We start from the raw sequence: 19,423 nt of genomic DNA on the forward strand, positions 1-19,423 counted from the left end.
TGCATGTTGTACACACACCTGTAGACAAGCTTCAAATACCTCAGTACATTAGGAAAATAAAAAGACGCTACTAGCCTTGCTTGTGACATCACAGTACCAGAATTACATTACTGCATTCTTATTGGTCTGCTCAATCCAGTGTTAGTTAGGCCTTGTGACACAACTATTTAAAGATCTTAACTTGTACAACGGAATGGCAGAATCACCATTACAACACAGATGGTGTCAGATATTGCTGTACGAATCAATGTGACTGAGTAATAGTGACAAAGGCCAGCGTGCTTTCTCTGTCATTTGAATCCTGACCTTTCCTCCTCACTCACCGCTCAGATATTTGCATTCAGATTCCTCCTGATACTAAACAGTGGTGTCCTTTTTCGGATAAGAAGCTTATCACAGCAAGGTTTTGTTGTAGGTTTATTTTAGACTTCACCCAATTATTCAACAAGCTGACAGTATTAGTATCAAGTGCATATTGTTCATGTGCTTCATTGACAGCTTACAGGATTGTACACTGTACTTAAGAGATGTACTTTGTTTGTCATAGTAAAAAAAAAAAATATATATATATATGTTTTATTGTCACGTACAGGTGCAATGACCTGTGTTGGTTTACAGGGTCAGCCATATACAGTTGAAGTCGGAAGTTTTACGTACACTTAGTTTGGAGTCATTAAAACTCGTTTTTCAACCACTCCACACATTTCTTGTTAACAAACTATGTTTTTGGCAAGTCGGTTAGGACATCTACTTTGTGCATGACACAAGTCATTTTCCTAACAATTGTTTACAGACAGATTATTTCACTTGTAATTCACTGTATCACAATTCCAGTGGGTCAGAAGTTTACATACACTAAGTTGACTGTGCCTTTAAACAGCTTGGAAAATTCCAGAAAATTATGTCATGGCTTTAGGAGCTTCTGATAGGCTAAATAACATAATTTGAGTCAATTGTAGGTGTACCTGTGGATGTATTTCAAGGCCTACCTTCAAACTCAGTGCCTCTTTGCTTGACATCATGGGAAAATCAAAAGAAATCAGCCAAGACCTCAGAAAAATACCACGTTCATCTGTACAAACAATAGTACGCAAGTATAAACACCATGGGACCACGCAGCCGTCATTCCGCTCAGGAAGAAGACGCGTTCTGTCTCCTAGAGATGAACGTACTTTGGTGCGAAAAGTGCAAATCAATCCCAGAACAACAGCAAAGGTCCTTGTGAAGATGCTGGAGGAAACAGGTACAAAACGATCTATATCCACAGTAAAACGAGTCCTATATCGACATAATCTGAAAGGCCGCTCAGCAAGGAAGAAGCCACTGCTCCAAAACCGCCATAAAAAAGCCAGACTACGGTTTGCAACAAAGATCGTACTTTTTGGAGAAATGTCCTACGGTCTGATGAAACAAAAATAGAACTGTTTGGCCATAATGACCATCGTTATGTTTGGAGGAAAAAGGGTGAGGCGTTCAAGCCGAAGAACTCCATCCCAACTGTGAAGCACGGGGGTGGCAGCATCATGTTGTGGGGGTGCTTTGCTGCAGGAGGGACGGATGCACATCACAAAATAGATGGCATCATGAGTGATGATGAGTGATTATGTGGATATATTGAAGCAACATCTCAAGACATCAGTCAGGAAGTTAAAGCTTGGTCACAAATGGGTCTTCCAAATGGACAATGACCCCAAGCATACTTCCAAAGTTGTGGCAAAATGGCTTATGGACAACAAAGTCAAGGTATTGGAGTGGCCATCACAGAGCACTGACCTCAATCCTATAGAAAATGTGTGGGTAGAACTGAAAAAACGTGTGCGGGCCAGAATTCACCCAACTTATTGTGGAAGGCWACCCGAGACGTTTGACCCAAGTTAAACAATGTAAAGGCAACGCTACCAAAAACGAATTGAGTGTAGTATGTAAACTTCTGACTCACTGGGAATGTGATGAAAGAAATAAAAGCTGAAATAAATAATTCTCTCTACTATTATTCTGACATTTTACATTCTTAAAATAAAGTGGTGATCCTAACTGACCTAAGATGGGAATTTTTACTAGGATTAAATGTCAGGAATTGTGAAAAACTGAGTTTAAATGTATTTGGCTAAGGTCTATGGAAACTTCCGACTTCACCTGTAAATATGCCGCCCCTGGAGCAAATTAGGGTTAAGTGGCTTGCTCAAGGAACATTGACAGACTTTTCACCTTGTTGGCTCGGGTATTTGAACCAGCAACTTTTCGGATATTGGCCCAAAGCTCTAACCGCTTGGCTACCTGCAGCCCTAGGAAGATGTCAGTCACAGTCAGTCACAGTTTTCGGGACAGTCTTTGTTGTGCTGCTCTCTGTTTCCACACTCAATACAGACTGTCTAGATGCATTTACATAGGCAGATGATTATTTAGCCACTAATTGGTCTTTTGACCAATCAGATCAGATATTTTGCCAATAACGCAGCCACTGTGTAGAAAGGGATATACAGTTTATGTCCCCTAATTGCACCTCAATATCCTCAATACTGAGTCCACAGGGAAGAGCCTCATTGATCCATCTACAGCACTTACGGCAGCTATTTGGTTTACCTTGGCAGTCGTCACCCAATCACTGAACAAAACATCAGCTGTTATTAAACCAGATGCACAACCTAGGGACTGTTTTAATGTAGCTTTTTATTCCTGGTTAGCTGGTGTGTTATGTTGTCTAGGTTTTGTTATACTGTACATAGCTTGGCCGTCCAGGTTTTGTTTATCACCTTCCATAAATCACATCTACGTTTTTATTTGTGGTTCTCAATAGTTTTCCTCTAGAGGTTGTTGTTTATGGCCCTCAGCAGTCTTTGGACTTTGTCTATGACGGCTATGGAGTAGCCTAGTTTTTAGATGCTTTATCTGTTAGTTATTAGTCTTAGCATATGGTTGTGTCRCATTACAACTGGTTGTTTGTGGGCCGAGTGTGGGGAGCTATGAGACATGGGCTCTCTGTGGGCCGAGTGTGGGGAGCTATGAGACGTGGGCTCTCTGTGGGCCGAGTGTGGGGAGCAATGAGACGTGGGCTCTCTGGGGGCCGAGTGTGGGGAGCTATGAGAGTGGGCTCTCTGTGGGCCGAGTGTGGGGAGCTATGAGATGTGGGCTCTCTGGGGGCCGAGTGTGGGGAGCTATGAGATGTGGGCTCTCTGGGGGCCGAGTGTGGGGAGCTATGAGATGTGGGCTCTCTGGGGCCGAGTGTGGGGAGCTATGAGATGTGGGCTCTCTGGGGGCCGAGTGTGGGGAGCTATGAGATGTGGGCTCTCTGGGGGCCGAGTGTGGGGAGCTATGAGATGTGGGCTCTCTGGGGGCCGAGTGTGGGGAGCTATGAGATGTGGGCTCTCTGGGGGCCGAGTGTGGGGGAGCTATGAGATGTGGGCTCTCTGGGGGCAGAGAGTGTGGGGGGAGCTATGAGACGTGGGCCGAGTGTGGGAGCTATGAGACGTGGGCTTTCTGTGGGCCGAGTGTGGGGAGCTATGAGACGTGGGCTTTCTGTGGGCCGAGTGTGGGGAGCTATGAGATGTGGGCTCTCTGTGTGCCGAGTGTGGGGAGCTATGAGACGTGGGCTTCTTGGGGTTCGAGTGTGGGGAGCTATGAGACGTGGGCTCTTGTGGCCGAGGTGGGGAGCTATGAGATGTGGGCTCTCTGTGTGCCGAGTGTGGGGAGCTATGAGATGTGGGCTGAGTGGGGGAGCTATGAGATGTGGGCTCTCTGTGGGCCGAGTGTGGGGAGCTATGAGATTGGGCTTCTGTGGCGAGTGTGGGGAGCTATGAGATGTGGGCTTCTGTGGCCGAGTGTGGGGAGTTATGAGATTGTGGGCGAGTGTGGGAGCTATGATGAGTGTGGGCGAGTGTGGGGAGCTATATGAGATGTGGGCTCTCTGTGGGCCGAGTGTGGGGAGCTATGAGATGTGGGCTCTCTGTGGCCGAGTGTGGGGAGCTATGAGCTGTGGGCTGAGTGTGGGGAGCTATGAGATGTGGGCTCTCTGTGGCCGAGTGTGGGGAGCTATGAGATGTGGGCTCTCTGGGGCCGAGTGTGGGAGCTATGAGATGTGGGCTCTCTGGGGGCGAGTGTGGGGAGCTATGAGATGTGGGCCGAGTGTGGGGAGCTATGAGATGTGGGCTCTCTGGGGGCGAGTGTGGGGAGCTATGAGATGTGGGCTCTCTGGGGGCGAGTGTGGGGAGCTATGGATGTGGTCTTTGGGCGAGTGTGGGCTATGAGACTGGCTTCTTGGGCCGAGTGTGGGGAGCTATGAGATTTGGTGGGCCGAGTGTGTGGGAGCTATGAGATGTGGGCTCTCTGGGGCCGAGTGTGGGGAGCTATGAGATGTGGGCTCTTTGGGTCGAGTGTGGGAGCTATGAGACTGGGCTCTCTGTGGGCCGAGTGTGGGGAGCTATGAGATGTGGGCCGAGTGTGGGGAGCTATGAGAGTGGGCTCTCTGGGGCCGAGTGTGGGGAGCTATGAGATGTGGGCTCTCTGGGGGCGAGTGTGGGGAGCTATGAGATGTGGGCTCTCTGGGGCCGAGTGTGGGGAGCTATGAGACGTGGGCTTTCTGTGGGCGAGTGTGGGGAGGCTATGAGATGTGGGCTCTTTGGGGTTCGAGTGTGGGGAGCTATGAGACATGGGCTCTCTGTGGGCCGAGTGTGGGGAGCTATGAGATGTGGGCTCTGTGTGTGCCGAGTGTGGGGAGCTATGAGATGTGGGCCGAGTGTGGGGAGCTGTGAGATGTGGGCTCTCTGTGGACTGCTTTAGCTAAAACTTGGATTTCTTATCTACACTTTTTTCACTGGGCTTCCCTGCTGCTGGTTTACAACACACTGCAATAATGTATAGTATTGGAGACAGAAAAAAAAAAGAAGAAAAAAAGTATATCTACGTAGAAGAGGGATTGCCATTGTGCTGTAGAGGTTCTCCACATGACACAGAGTTCTGGAACAGTGAGCCAATGAAATCCCTTTGAATGGGACACAACTGGCTCTGGCTGGGGCCTTCTCTGGCTCTAGGATACACACACACACACACACACACACAGACAGACAGACAGTTGTGTGCGCGCACACACACACACAGACAGAAGCCAAGCTGGGCCTGCTCAACTCTTTCTGACTGCCTCCATTCCTAATTACCAGAGATACACGAAAATACTAGAGGTATCCAGTAGAGTAGTTTTAGAACAAAACACAAACAAATATAAACACCAAGACAGCAGCAGTCATCACCTGTCATTACTGTGTACTGAAACGGAGCGAGTTAACCATAAAACAAGAGAAAAAATAAAACAAAGAAATCTTGSCAAGATTCATGGAATCCACCTTTGTTCTGCTGACTCATTTCAGCATATGTGCCTTTCATTTGTGGTCTGACATGGGGTTTCCCACACAGTATTAAAAGGATATCAGGCCGCTGAATACTGGATTTCTTTCCATTTGAGAAAATAGGTAGGCTGTTTATTTTGAAAAGGTGGTCAATCTAGTTTAAATGTAAAAATGTTTTCAACAATGGTTCTTTTTGTTGGTTATTTGTGTGTTTTGGAGAGGAATTCATCTTGAAACATAGTTGTATTTATTTGTGTGTTTTGGAGAGGAATTCATCTTGAAACATAGTTGTATTCTACTAGGGCACCTATGTTTCATGTCTCTGGTAGCCAGCATGGATAGAATGCAAGAATCKACTAATATTTGCCATATTCTAATAATTATCTTGTGCCTACTTATTACCACGGTCCGTGCCATAGTGTAACTTGCACTCACGTAGGCCGATGATCTGAAACAATTTGATGGTGAAACTTCAAAATCCAATGTGAAGCAATTCAGGCATTCTTCAAAGTCAAGACAATCTTTGTGCTGCAAAGAAACATTATCTTTATTGTTGAATAAATGTTTTTTGCAAGCAGTAGGTATTTAGAATTAAATGTGGAGTGGAGCTTTATAGTTGATAACATCACATGCCCCGCGTACCTTCAAAATTACAGTATTCAGCAATCATAATTTATTCAAAAAACACAATTTCCATAATCATGTGTCGCAATAAAGAAAGGAAAACKAAATAATTTTTATTTTATTTTATCTCCTATACAGTGCCTTGCAAAAGTATTCATTCCCCTTGGCGTTTTTCCTATTTTGTTGCATGTAATTTAAATAGATTTTTATTTGAATTTCATGTAATGGATATACACAAAATAGTCAAAATTGGTGAAGTGAAATGAAAAAAAGTAATTGTTTCAAAAAATWAAAWAAWAAWTAAAAGTGGTGCGTGCATATGTATTCAACCCCTTTGCTATGAAGCCCCTAAATACGATCTGGCGCAACCAATTACTTTCAGAAGTCACATAATTAGTTAAATAAAGTCCACCTGTGTGCAATTTAAGTGACACATGATCTGTCACATGATCTCAGGATACATGTATATACAGTTGAAGTTGTAAGTTTACATACACCTTAGCCAAATACATTTAAACTCAGTTTTTCATAATTCTTGACATTTAATCCTAGTAAAAATTCCCTGTCTAAGGTCAGTTAGGATCACCACTTTATTTTAAGAATGTGAAATGTCAGAATAATAGTAGAGAGAAGGATTTATTTCAGCTTTTATTTCTTTCATCACATTCCCAGTGTGTCAGAAGTTTACATACACTCAATTCGTTTTTGGTAGCATTGCCTTTACATCATTTAACTTGGGTCAAACGTTTCGGGGAGCCTTCCACAAGCTTCTCCCAATAAGTTGGGTGAATTTTGGCCCATTCCTCCTGACAGAGCTGGTGTAATGAGCAACAGCTACGTTTGGCTACATAGTTAGTGGAATTACCGCGAGAGAGTAACGGTTAATGTGATTGGATGTTAATTATTTGACTAGGCTACCTTATCAACAAACAAAAGAGGAATAGTCACATGCAAACAAGCATACATACAAACTATTTACATTGCCAGGAATCCTAAAAAACAAACCATATCCATTAATAATATAACCAGTTTTAATTGCCTTTTTGTTTTTCAATTTAGTTAAAGTAGTGCCATATTGTTACATTTATTTATAAAGTGAAAAAAAGTTAGGTTTTGAATTAGACCATTTGCATTTGTGATTACGAAATTTACCTAATATTATTAGCAGTTGAATTAAAAACACTACATCTTTATCAATGTCAGAATTTCTGAAATAAATCATATCAAAACCATTAAATTGTGCAACCGGTCCTATTTTTGTGTAATAAAAATCTTAATGTCAATCCAAAATATTCTACTATAAATACAGGCAAAAAACAAATGCAAAATGGTCTCCTTCTCCATTCCACAGAAATCACATTTATAGTCAATATTCAGCTTGAATCTTTCCAAAACATGTTTCACAGGATAAATTCTATGTAACATTTTAAATGAAACTTCCTTTACCTTACTGATACAATATTTGATAGCAATTTTCCATGCTTTCCCCCATTGAACAGTTGAAGTCGGAAGTTTACATACACCTTAACCAAATACATTTACACTCAGTTTTTCACAATTCCTGATATTTAATCCTAGTAAAAATTCCCTGTCTTAAGTCAGTTGGTTCACCACTTTATTTTAAGATGTGAAATGTCAGAATAATAGTAAGAGAATATATTTCAGCTTTTATTTCTTTCACACTTCCCAGTGGGTCAGAAGTTTACATACACTCAATCAGTATTTGGTAGCATTGGCGCTTATTGTTTTACTTGGTCAAATGTTTCGGGTAGCCTTCCACAAAGCTTCCCATAATACGCGTGGTGAATTTTGGCCCATTCCTCCTGACTAGAGCTGGTGTAACTGAGTCAGGTTTGTAGCCTCCTTGCTCGCACACGCTTTTTCAGTTCTGCCCACATATTTTCTATAGGATTGAGGTCAGGACTTGTGATGGCCACTCCAATATCTTGACTTTGTTGTCCATAAGCCGTTTTGCCACAACTTTGGAAGTATATTGGGGTCATTTGTCCATTTGGAAGACCCATTTGTGACCAGGCTTTAACTTCCTGACTGATGTCTTGGATGTTGCTTCAATACATCCACATAATGTTACTCACTCATGATACCATATTTTGATGCATCTATTTTGTGAAGTGCACAGTCCCTTCTTCAGCACAAAGCACCCCACAACATGATGCTGCCATTCCCATGCTTCACCGATTGGGATGTGTTTCTCGGCTACGCCTCCTCCTAGCAAGGCTTTTATGGAGTTTTGGAGAAGTGGCTTCTTCTTGCTGAGCGGCCTTCAGGTTATGTCGTCTAGAGGACTCGTTTTACTGTGGGAAAAGATACTTTGGTATCGTTTCCTCCAGCAGCTTCACAAGGTCCTTTGCTGTTGTTCTGATGGATTTGCACTTTTCGCACCAAAGTACGTTCATCTCTAGGAGACAGAATGCGTCTCTTTCTGAGCGGTATGACGGCTGCGGGGTCCCATGGTGTTATACTTGCGTACTATTGTTTGTACAGATGAACACTGGTCCTTCAGGCATTTGGAAATTGCTCCCAAGGATGAACCAGACTTGTGGAGGTCTACAATTCTTTTTCTGAGGTCTTGGCTGATTCTCTTTTGATTTTCCCATGATGTCAAGCAAAGAGGCACTGAGTTTGAAGGTAGGCCTTGAAATACATCCACAGGTACACCTCCAATTGACTCAAATGATGTCAATTAGCCTATCAGAAGCTTCTAACGGCCTCATTTTCTGGAATTTTCCAAGCTGTTTAAAGGCACAGTCAACTTAGTGTATGTAAACTTCTGACCCACTGGAATTGTGATACATTGAATGATAAGTGAAATAATCTGTCTGTAAACAATTGTTGGGAAAATGACTAGTGTCATGCACAAAGTAGATGTCCTAACCGACTTGCCAAAAATATAGTTTGTTAACAAGAAATGTGTGGAGTGGTTGAAACACTTAGGTTGGAGTCATTAAAAATCGTTTATGTAAACTTCCGAATTCAACTGTACACCTGTTCTGAAAGGCCCCAGAGTCTGCAACACCACTTAGCAAGGGGCACCACCAAGCAAGCGGCACCATGAAGAACAAGGAGCTCACCAAACAGGTCAGGGACAAAGTTGTGAAGAAGTACAGATCAGGGTTGGGTTATAAAAAAATATCCGAAATCTTGAACATCCCACGGTGCACCATTAAATCCAGAATATGGCACCACAACAAACCTGCCAAGAGAGGGCCTCCCACCAAAACTCACTGACCAGGCAAAGAGGGCATTAATCAGAGAGGCAACAAAGAGACCAAAGATAACCCTGAAGGAGCTGCAAAGCTCCACAGCAGAGATTGGAGTATCTGTCCATAGGACCACTTTAAGCCTTACACTCCACAGAGCTAGGCATTACGGAAGAATGGCCAGAATGAGCCATTGCTTAAAGGAAAAAATAAGAAAACACATTTGGTGTTCGCCAAAAGGCATGTAGGAGACTCCCCTAACATATGGAAGAAGGTACTCTGGTCACATGAGACTAAAATTGAGTTTTGGCCATCAAGGAAAACGCTATGTCTGGCGCAAATCCAACACCCTCATCACCCGAGAACGCCATCCCCACAGTGAAGGATGGTGGTGGCAGCATCATGCTGTGGGGATGTTTTTCATCAGSAGGGACTGGGAAACTGGTCAGAATTGAAGGAATGATGGATGGCGCTAAATATAGGGAAATTCTTGAGGGAAACCTGTTTCAGTCTTTCAGATATTTGAGACTGGAACCTCCGTCCACCTTCCAGCAGGACAAAGACCCAAAGCATACTGCTAAAGCAACACTCGAGTGGTTTAAGGGGAATCATTTAAATGTCTTGGAATGGCCTACTCAAAGCCCAGACCTCAATCCAATTGAGAATCTTTGGTATGACTTAAAGATTGCTGTACACCAGCGGAACCCATCCAACTTGAAGGAGCTGGAGAAGTTTTGCCTTGAAGAATTTATCAAAAATCCCAGTGGCTAGATGTGCCAAGCTTATAGAGACATACCCCAAGAGACTTGCAGCTGTAATTGCTGCAAACGGTGGCTCTAGGGGTGAATAGTTACACATGCTCAAGTTTTCMGTTTTTTTGTCTTATTTCTTGCTTGTTTCACCCCCCMAAAAATGTAGCATCTTCAATGTGGTAGGCATGTTGTGTAAATCAAGTGATGCAAACCCCCCCAAAAATCTATTTTAATTCAACGTTGTAAGGCAATGAAATAGGAAAAATGCCAGGGGGGTGAATACTTTCGCAAGCCACTGTATCTGCCGTTTCCATTCCACGTCACAATCATTTTTTTTGCAACGTTGCTTTTGTCGAATAAACCTGAGTCAATGGAAACCTGCCTAGTGACATGAACTCATCATCAGCGTCATTTCCAACAAGTTGTTGACCTATCATCTTTTTCCAGTTTTAAGTTACTGCAATATAATAAAATAAAATGACACAAACAGCTAAATGCAGATAACAGCAACAACACCTACGATGGGAGGTTCCCAGCACATTAAATATGTTCAGCACATAAATGTTACATTGTTGAGCAAGACCTAACCTTGAGTTTCAAGCAATGCCTTACAGTATGACATTTGTCAAAAGCAACAATATCAGAGTATTGGTATACATAAAACATGGTGTAAAACAAGTGGGTTAGTATCTCCTCTAAAATCTCTTCATACCAGACAGGTTTTAGTCTCGAAAACCTGACCCTAGGAAACACAGTGACTAGGGTCTGGTTTCAATGATGAACTCCTTTGGCATAGAGGAACTGCGTCACTGCGTATGTCACTACCTTATCCGCTTGAATAAAATACAAAATAGTAGCTCGCAAGATGGAGATCATGGAAGTTATTTTTAAGGAGTGCATTTCACAAGTGGCTAGTTTGCATCAGCTAAAGCCACTGCATAGGTTTTGCCTGCAAAAATCATGACGTTCTGGCATGTCTGCCTTGTGATTTGTTCGGAGAGTCCCTGGAACCCCTCCCCCCCTTATCAACGTAGGCAGTAACGTAGTTCATCTATGCAACGAGTCCATCATTGAAACCAGACCCTAGTCACTGCCTTGCCAAGGGTCAGATATTAAAGACAGGTTTGGCCTGTTTTTGATCACTAGTGTGTATCAACCATTGAACCAATGTTCTCCATCACACTTTGTTTATAGAATATACTTTTCTTTACTTTTAAAATATTACCAATTTTGCTTGACACAGTAAATATGTGATTGTATGTATGATTTCATACAATATATTATGGTAAATGTAAGGTCAGGGAATGGTTTCACTTCATGGTAAATACAGTGCCTTCTGAAAGTGACGTTACAGCCTTATTCTAAAATTGATAAAAAAAAATAAAAGATCCTCTGCAATCTACACACAATATCCCATAATGAAAAGCTGAAAACAGGTTTTTAGACATTTTGGAAAAGGTATTAAAAATAAAAAACAGAAATACCTTAAGTATTTAGACCCTTTGCTATGAGACACAAAATTGAGGTCAGGTGCATCCTGTTTCCATTGATCATCCTTGAGATGTTTCTACAACTTGATTGGAGTCCACCTGTGGTAAATCCAATTGACTGGACATGATTTGAAAAGGCACACACCCTTCTATATAAGGTCCCACAGTTGACAGTGCATGTCAGAGCAAAAACCAAGCCATGAGGTTGAAGGAATTGTCCGTAGAGCTCTGAGACAGGGTTGTGTCAAGGTACAGATCTGGGGAAGGGTAACAAAAAGGTCTGCAGATTCGAAGGTCCCCAAGAAAACAGTGGCCTCCGTCATTCTTAAATGGAAGAAGTTTGGAACCACCAAGACTCTTCCTAGAGCTGGCCGCACGGCCAAACTTAACAATCGGGGGAGAAGGGCCTTGGTCAGGGAGGTGACCAAGAACCCGATGGTCACTCTGACAGGTCTCCAGCGTCCCTCTGTGGAGATGAGAGATATTTCCAGAAGGACAACCATCTCTGCAGCACTCCACCAATCAGGCCTTTATGGTAGAGTGGCCAGACAGAAACCACTCCTCGGTAAAAGGCACATGAAAGCCCGCTCTGACTTTGCCAGAAGGCACCTAAAGACTCTGTCTGATGAAACCAAGATTGAACTCTTTGGCTTAAATGCAAAGTGTCACGCCTGGAGGAAAGCTGGCACCATCCCTAGGGTGAAGCATGGTGGTGACAGCATCTTGCTGTGGGGATGTTTTTCAATGGTAGGGACCGGGAGACTAGTCAGAATCGAGGCAAAGATGAACGGAGCAAAGTACAGAGAGATCCTTTAAAAAACCTGCTCCAGAGCGCTCAGGACCTCAGACTGGGGCAAAAGTTCACCTTCCAACAGGACAACAACCCTAAGCACACATTCAAGACAAAGTAGGAGTAGCTTTGGGATAAGTCTCTGAATGTCCTTGAGTAGCCCAGCGAGAGCCCGGACTTGAACCCAATCAAACATCTCTGGAGAGACCTCAAAATAGCTGAGCAGCAACGCTCCCCATCCAACCTGACAGGGCTTAAGAGGATCTACAGAGAATAAATGAAGAAACTCCCCAAATACATGTGTGTCAAGCTTATAGTGTCATACCCAAGAAGACTCGAGTCTGTAATCACTGGCAAAGGTGCTTCAACAAAGTACTGGGTAAAGGTTTTGAATACTTATGTAAATGTAATATTTATGTTTTTTTATTTTAAATACATTTGCAAACATTTTTGCTTTTCCATTGGGGGGTGTTGTATGTAGATTGATAAACTATTTAATCCATTTCAGAATAAGGCTGTAACCTAACAAAATGTGGAAAAAGTCAAGGGGTCTGGATACTTTCCGAAGGCATTGTATATAGCTGTAGGTGATCAGAATGGTGGAATGGTAAGTGGTTAGGAAAGAGATATAATCTGTGACACAAAGAGCCTTCTCTAACACCATGTTAATCATATGGCCTATGGGTTAGTGGCAGGAAGACAGTGATGTGATGGGTTAAACTAGGTGTTGTGTTCTGAGACAGGTGGAGAATCCCCTCCCATGCTGTCTCAATCTGTTGAAGAGACAATAGAGATACAGCTGGGATAGTTCATTTGTTATTGTTTAGAGTACATTTTTCATTGGTCAGCAACTTAGTAAGCATAGTACCAGTAGCACACATTATTTTACCATTGTTTATTTTTTTTACCTCCTTGTTCTGTGTCCAAAAGGGTATTGAAATATACCCCGAATTATTGATTTGACCTGAAACGACCCTTCCCTTATCTGTCTCTGCAGATGGACAGCAGATTTGGGAGATGGAGACAACAGTAGACAAAGATAAATGTCAGCCTGTGAGTACCAGTCCATTCATAGATGGCCCACTTCTCCATGTCTGAAACAGTGGTCAAACCAGTCACTGATTATACTGTGTGGATTGTTTGTTTTAGTTTTTTTTTCTAATTTGATTTAAAATAATAATGTCCTACTTTATCAACTCTGATTTATAATCTTAAATAATAATGTGACAGATTATTATGAACTGAAAACAATTATAATCAATAATAATAATGTGACTGATTAATATGAACTGAAAACGATGTCATTTTGTAGAGTCTGCTGTTCGTTGAGATCCCTTCCTATCGTGACCCATCTATCTGCCATCCTGCCAAAGTGAACTTCTATGTCATCAACGGAAAGAGGAAGCGCAGCCAGCCACAGCACTTCACATTCACCCCACTGGCAGGTAGGTACCATAGGCATCAGCAATAAGGAGGCTCTGAGCCCCTTTAAGTGCTCTGAAAGAACAATACAATGATGTAGGAATGATATCAAGTCATATGTTATTCCATGTCATTAGTATGTCACATTGATATGCTTGGTGTAGTAGGCTGTAGTTACTTTAAGCAATATGACTTAACCCTCAGTCATATCTCTGTTGTCTTCCGTCTCTCCCACAGTTCCCTCCATTAAAACAGAGCCTGTGGATGACTATCCTTTCGCCATGCCCCAGATCCTGGGTGTTTCCCCGCAGTCCTACTACCACCACAGTCCTGTGGGGATCATTCACCCAGACAACAGCCTGGTCTCCAGCATGGCCTCATGCCAGCAGGTCCGATCCGGCCTCCCCACCCCCGGCCCAGACCCCCGCTTCCAGCAACAGAGCCCAGCCATTGTGTACACCCGCGGGGGCAAGAGTCTGAGCGGCAGTCCCGAAGGGCTCTACCAGCAGACTGGAGGGATGGGGATGATGCCCGACCCACACCGCTCTGTCCTGGTCCACACAGGCTCCCCAGTCCAGCAGCAACACGGAGGGGGCCAGGGCCAACACCCCTCCATCATCCAGTTCTCCCCCACCAACCAACACCTGCTCAGGGAAGGCGACCCTCCACCTCTCCAGCCTGACAACCAGCAGCATATAATCTACTGTGATAGCTTCCCTCAGCAGGCTGGAGCCCAAGCTCACTCCCCTGTCCCGGCCCACTCCCCTCAGCATTACCCCACCACTGTGATCCAGCAGCAGCCCAAGGTGGTGCCCAAGGGCAGGTCTTCCCCTGGAGGGATGGAAGCCCAGAGATGCGCCCCTGGAGAGGAGCAGAGAGCCAGCCTCCCTGGCGGACAGGTCACGGTCAAGGAGGAGAACCTGGATCAGATGTACCTTGATGACGGTGAGTGTAAGTTAGTGCCAGGGTTTTATACATCAATAGAATTAATGCTCTTGAATGATGCATGGTGGTGTAACATCCATGTTTTCTAAATGTTATTGTGTGAATCACAACAGTATTGGATAGTCATAATTTAGGCAAATAATAATCACTGTTCGCAAAAAAGACTGCAGTGTTCAATGCATGGCTGAGCGTGTAGTGGCATCGAGTAGGCCTAGGCTAAAGGCTATATCAGATATGCATCTTCTCCTTGTGTTTATAAACACATTTCATGCAATTCTACTACACCTTCTGTCTAGAGACATTAGCAGAATCTTTTTTAATACGACAAAAATGACAGGGTACTATAGGCCTATATTGCTAACACTGACAAATTGTACAATATGAAGTCCATTTTAACCTGGAGGAGGAAATGATCGTCCAAAACAAAGTTTCAAGCGGAACTGACCTAATTATAAAAAGTTAATACGTGCACAAGGCACTCACGGGGGATATGGCCAATGTGCTACGCTGGTGCCAAAAAGACTATTCGCTCAAGTTGCAGATTATGATAACTACTGTAAAAGACAGATTAGAGTCTTTCTATTGTCTTCTCTTTACAGCAATAGCAATTTGCTTTCCAAACTATGTTTTATTTTGATTAAATTAGGGGTAGAAGAGAGATAAAACACAGGATATTAAAATGTATATATGACTGACTATTTTCTATTCGTTTACATATCTAAACTTGGCGAACGGGAATAGGAATAATATCACATTTCTCTCTTGCCTACAAAGAAATGTGTGCGCTGTTCACAACATGCTTTTTTGCAAACAGCCATGAGGCTGCAGTAATACTGTTACAAAATCTTGTCCTATGCTTAGGCTAGTCATCACATTAGGAATTGGATTTTGTTATTCTGCATAGATGCATGCATTGCTTTATTATAAAGGTGGTTGGTCAGTACCCTCTGCTCAAAACAAATTCTTGCAGCTATGCCTTGTATGCAACCATCTAATCTAGGTCTACTAAAAAGGGAGACAATAATTGTGTAGTATGACATTTAACCTGGAGGAGGAAATTATTGTCCAAATACAAAGTTTCAAATGGCACTCACTAGCCCAATGATAAAGAGTGAATAAGCGGACTCACTGGGGATGAAGACGATGCTCTCCACTGGTGTTACTAAGATACTCAAATTGAGAATTTTGATAACTGGAAGACAGATTAGTATTGCTTTCCAAACAATGTTTTCCCGCGATTGTATTGTAAATATTGCGATATGCATGGGCCTATATTAGCAGCTTTTCACTGACAGTCGCAACTCAACAATCATTTGTTTGGTATTTGCCACGAGTTCTGCCCAAATTGTGGGCCTTCCAACTGTAGGCTATATGCTTGTGATTTTAAAACATTTTGAAGCAAATAATCATCTGGGGCCAAATCATGCTTGCTGGTGTACTAGCCAATTTTGAATGATTGTATTGACAGGAGTAATACATAATTGAGGCAATTTAATTCAATTCTCTTTTTTACTATTGGACACGCCACACTACCTCTTCTCTCTCTCAATTAAATTGAATTCAATTGAGGGCTTTATTGGCATAGCAAACATATGTTTACATTGCCAAAGCAAATGAAATGGATAATAAATGAAAGTGAAATAAACAATCAAAAATGAACAGTAAACATTACGATCACAAAGTTTCTGTCACGATCGTCGTAAGAAGCGGACCAAAGCGCAGYGTGGTTTGAATACATTCTTCTATATTTAATGAAGAACACTTGAACAAAAAACAACAAAACGAATAAGACGAACGTGACCGCTATATAAACACTGTGCTAACATGCAACATAACATAGACAATAACCCACAACCCACAATACAAAACAGGCTACCTAAATATGGTTCCCAATCAGAGACAACGCAAAACACCTGTCTCTGATTGAGAACCATATCAGGCCAAACACATAGAAATATACAAACCAGACATACAACATAGAATGCCCACTCAGATCACACCCTGACCAAACAAAACATAAAACATACAAAGCAAACTATGGTCAGGGCGTGACAGTTTCAGAGAAATAGACATTTCAAATGTCATATTATGGCTATGTACAGTGTTGTAATGATGTGCAAATAGATAAAGTACAAAGGGAAAATAAATAAGCATAAATATGGGTTGTATTGACAATGGTGTTTGTTCGTCACTGGCTGCCCTTTTCTTGTGGCAACAGGTCACATCTTGCTACTGCGATGGCACACTGGTATTTCATCCAATAGATATGGGAGTTTTTCAAAATTGGATTTGTTTTCAAATTCTTTGTGGGTCTGTAATCTGAGGGAAATGTATTTCTATAGTATGGTCATACATCTGGCAGGAGATTAGGAAGTGCAGCTCAGTTTCCACCTCATTTTGTGGGCAGTGTGCACATAGGCAGACTTGCTCTCAAGAGAAGACAGGCTACGGCGGCTGCTCTCAATAGCAAGGCTATGCTCACTGTACATTTTCAAAGCTTTCCTTAATTTTGGGTCAGTCACAGTGGTCAGGTATTCTGCCACTGTGTACTCTCTACTTAGGGCCAAATAGCATTCCAGTTTGCTCTGTCTTTTGGTAAATTATTTTCAATGTGTCAAGTAATTATCTTTTTGTTTTCTTATGATTTTGTTGTATCTAATTGTATTTCTGTTCTGGGGCTTTGTGAGGTCTGTGTTTGTGAACAGAGCCCCAGGACCAGCTTGCTTAGGGGACTCTTCTCTAGGTTAATCTCTCTGTATGTGATGGCTTTGTTATGGAACATTTGGGAATCACTTCCTTTTAGGTGGTTGTAGAATTTAACGGCTTCTTGGTTGGTGAGTAAACCCCAGACCCCCAGACCATGAAGGGCAATGGGTTCTAATTGGGATTTTGCATTTGATGTTCCTTTTGATGGCGTAGAAGGCCCTTCTTGCCTTGTCTCTCAGATCGTTCACAGCTTTGTGGAAGTTACTTGTGGTGCTGATGTTTAGGTCAAGGTAGGTACAGTTTGTGTGCTCCAGGGCAACGGTGTCTAGATGGAATTTGTATTTGTGGGCCTGGCAACTGGACCTTTTTCAAAACACCATTATTTTTGTCTTACTGAGATTTACTGTCAGGGCCAAGTCTGACAGAATCTGTGCAGAAGATACTGGAGAGAAGCACTAGATCATCAGCAAACAGTAGACATTTGACTTCAGATTCTATTAGGGTGAGTCCGGGTGCTGCAGGCTGTTCTAGTGCCCTCGCCAATTCGTTGTTACACATGTTGAAGAGGGTTGGGCTCAAGCTACATCCCTGTCTCACCCACGGCCCAGTGGTAAGAAATGTGTGTTTATTGCCCATTTTAACTGCACACTTGTTGGATTTTAGAATGTCATATGTTTTTCCCCCAACACCACTTTCCATCAATTTGTATTGCAGACCCTCATGCCAAATTGAGTCAAAAGCTTTTTTGAAATCAACAAAGCATGAGAAGACTTTGCCTTTGTTTTGTTTGTTTGCCAATTAGGGTGTGCAGCGTGAAATACGTGGTCTGTCGTATAGTAATTTGTCAAAAAGCCTATGACATTTGCACAGTACATTGATTTCACTGAGGAAATATACAAGTCGGACGTAAAGGTAATGGCGGACTGAACGAAGTTATGTAGAGCACCTCAAGATAAAACGTAATATTCAATATCGGCAAGTTAGACAAAAATATTAGCACTACATAATCTGGTCGGTGATAACCTTCAATCTGGATAATAACACAAAACAAATCTTAAAACTAGAGACATTTATTGACAAATATTACGAAAACAAGCAACACCCAAACATGACGGAGAGTAAGACAGGGGAACCGATTTCAAAACGGAAACGTGACTCTTCTACAGACACAGACGATTTAATATTTTCACCACCGGGAATGGTAAAGGTCCAAACCGATCTGTTAAAATCAATAAATGACAAACTGGGTATACTTGAATTAGTTAGTAAGGATATAAAAGAGTTTAAGGCAAGCCTCGAGATGAGTGATGAAAAAGCTGCGACATTGGAGAAGGAAACACACAAGCTAAAAGGGACAATCAATAAGATTGAAACCGAAATGAATGAAATTAAAAAGGAGAACACCGTTCTGAGGGAAGCCTTACTGGACATACAAACTAGATCCATGAGAGAGAATCTGGTACTTACAGGTATCCAGGAGATAGAAGGGGAAGTTCCTGAATCTGTAGTTAGAGTTCCTCCTTACAGCGCTTCAGATCCCACGCGAAGTTATCGACAAAATCCAACTTGAACGTGTACACCGCTTCGGACAGAGAGGCCAACAGGATGAACGCCCAATCGTTGCCAAATTTGCTTCATTTAAAGATAAAATAATGGTTACAAGACTTGCTGGGACCAAAATTGACATGAATGATCAGTTTCCGAAGGAAATTGCAGAACGGCGTAAAGTTCTGTATCCAATTTTCAAAGAAAATAGATTAAAAGCGAAACGAGTAGCTCCTCTCGTCGTTGATAAACTATATATGATAACCAGTTGTTCAGAGACACAAAGAACTACTCCATGATTATTTAAAAATTACAAAGTTCTCATATATGAGGAAAATAAACACAATTCTAGCCGGTTATGGATTGTAACAATACAATAAACAATATAGCTTTTCTATATATCTTCACATATAACTAATTGAACACACAAGCACTAATTCAACATAGTGAAGATAAAAACTAAGTTAACAGAAGGCACAGTATGTGGTGGATGGTGTGGTGTGTGTGTTTATTTTTTATTTTATTTGTTATGTTTGGAGAGTGAGTGAGTAATGAAATGGTTGCATATCCCAGAGCCAATGTATTGCTG

General features: G+C 42.3%; 1 protein-coding gene across 2 annotated transcripts in view; it reads left to right on the forward strand.

Annotated features, from left to right (window-relative positions):
• LOC111966754 (nuclear factor of activated T-cells, cytoplasmic 2-like) overlaps window positions 1-19,423 on the forward strand; it is a 60,135-nt gene that overhangs the window by 20,007 nt on the left and 20,705 nt on the right. The window contains exons 7-9 of one of the 2 annotated variants that reach the window (XM_023991660.2): window positions 13,214-13,269; window positions 13,529-13,661; window positions 13,876-14,589. In XM_023991660.2, the coding sequence (XP_023847428.1) occupies window positions 13,214-13,269; window positions 13,529-13,661; window positions 13,876-14,589 (903 nt within the window). The remainder of the gene's footprint in view (window positions 1-13,213; window positions 13,270-13,528; window positions 13,662-13,875; window positions 14,590-19,423) is intronic. The other variant, XM_023991661.2, reaches the window with a different exon arrangement.

The sequence above is a fragment of the Salvelinus sp. IW2-2015 genome, linkage group LG7, assembly GCF_002910315.2.
Source record: "Salvelinus sp. IW2-2015 linkage group LG7, ASM291031v2, whole genome shotgun sequence".
In the NCBI taxonomy this organism is placed as follows: Eukaryota; Metazoa; Chordata; class Actinopteri; order Salmoniformes; family Salmonidae; genus Salvelinus; species Salvelinus sp. IW2-2015.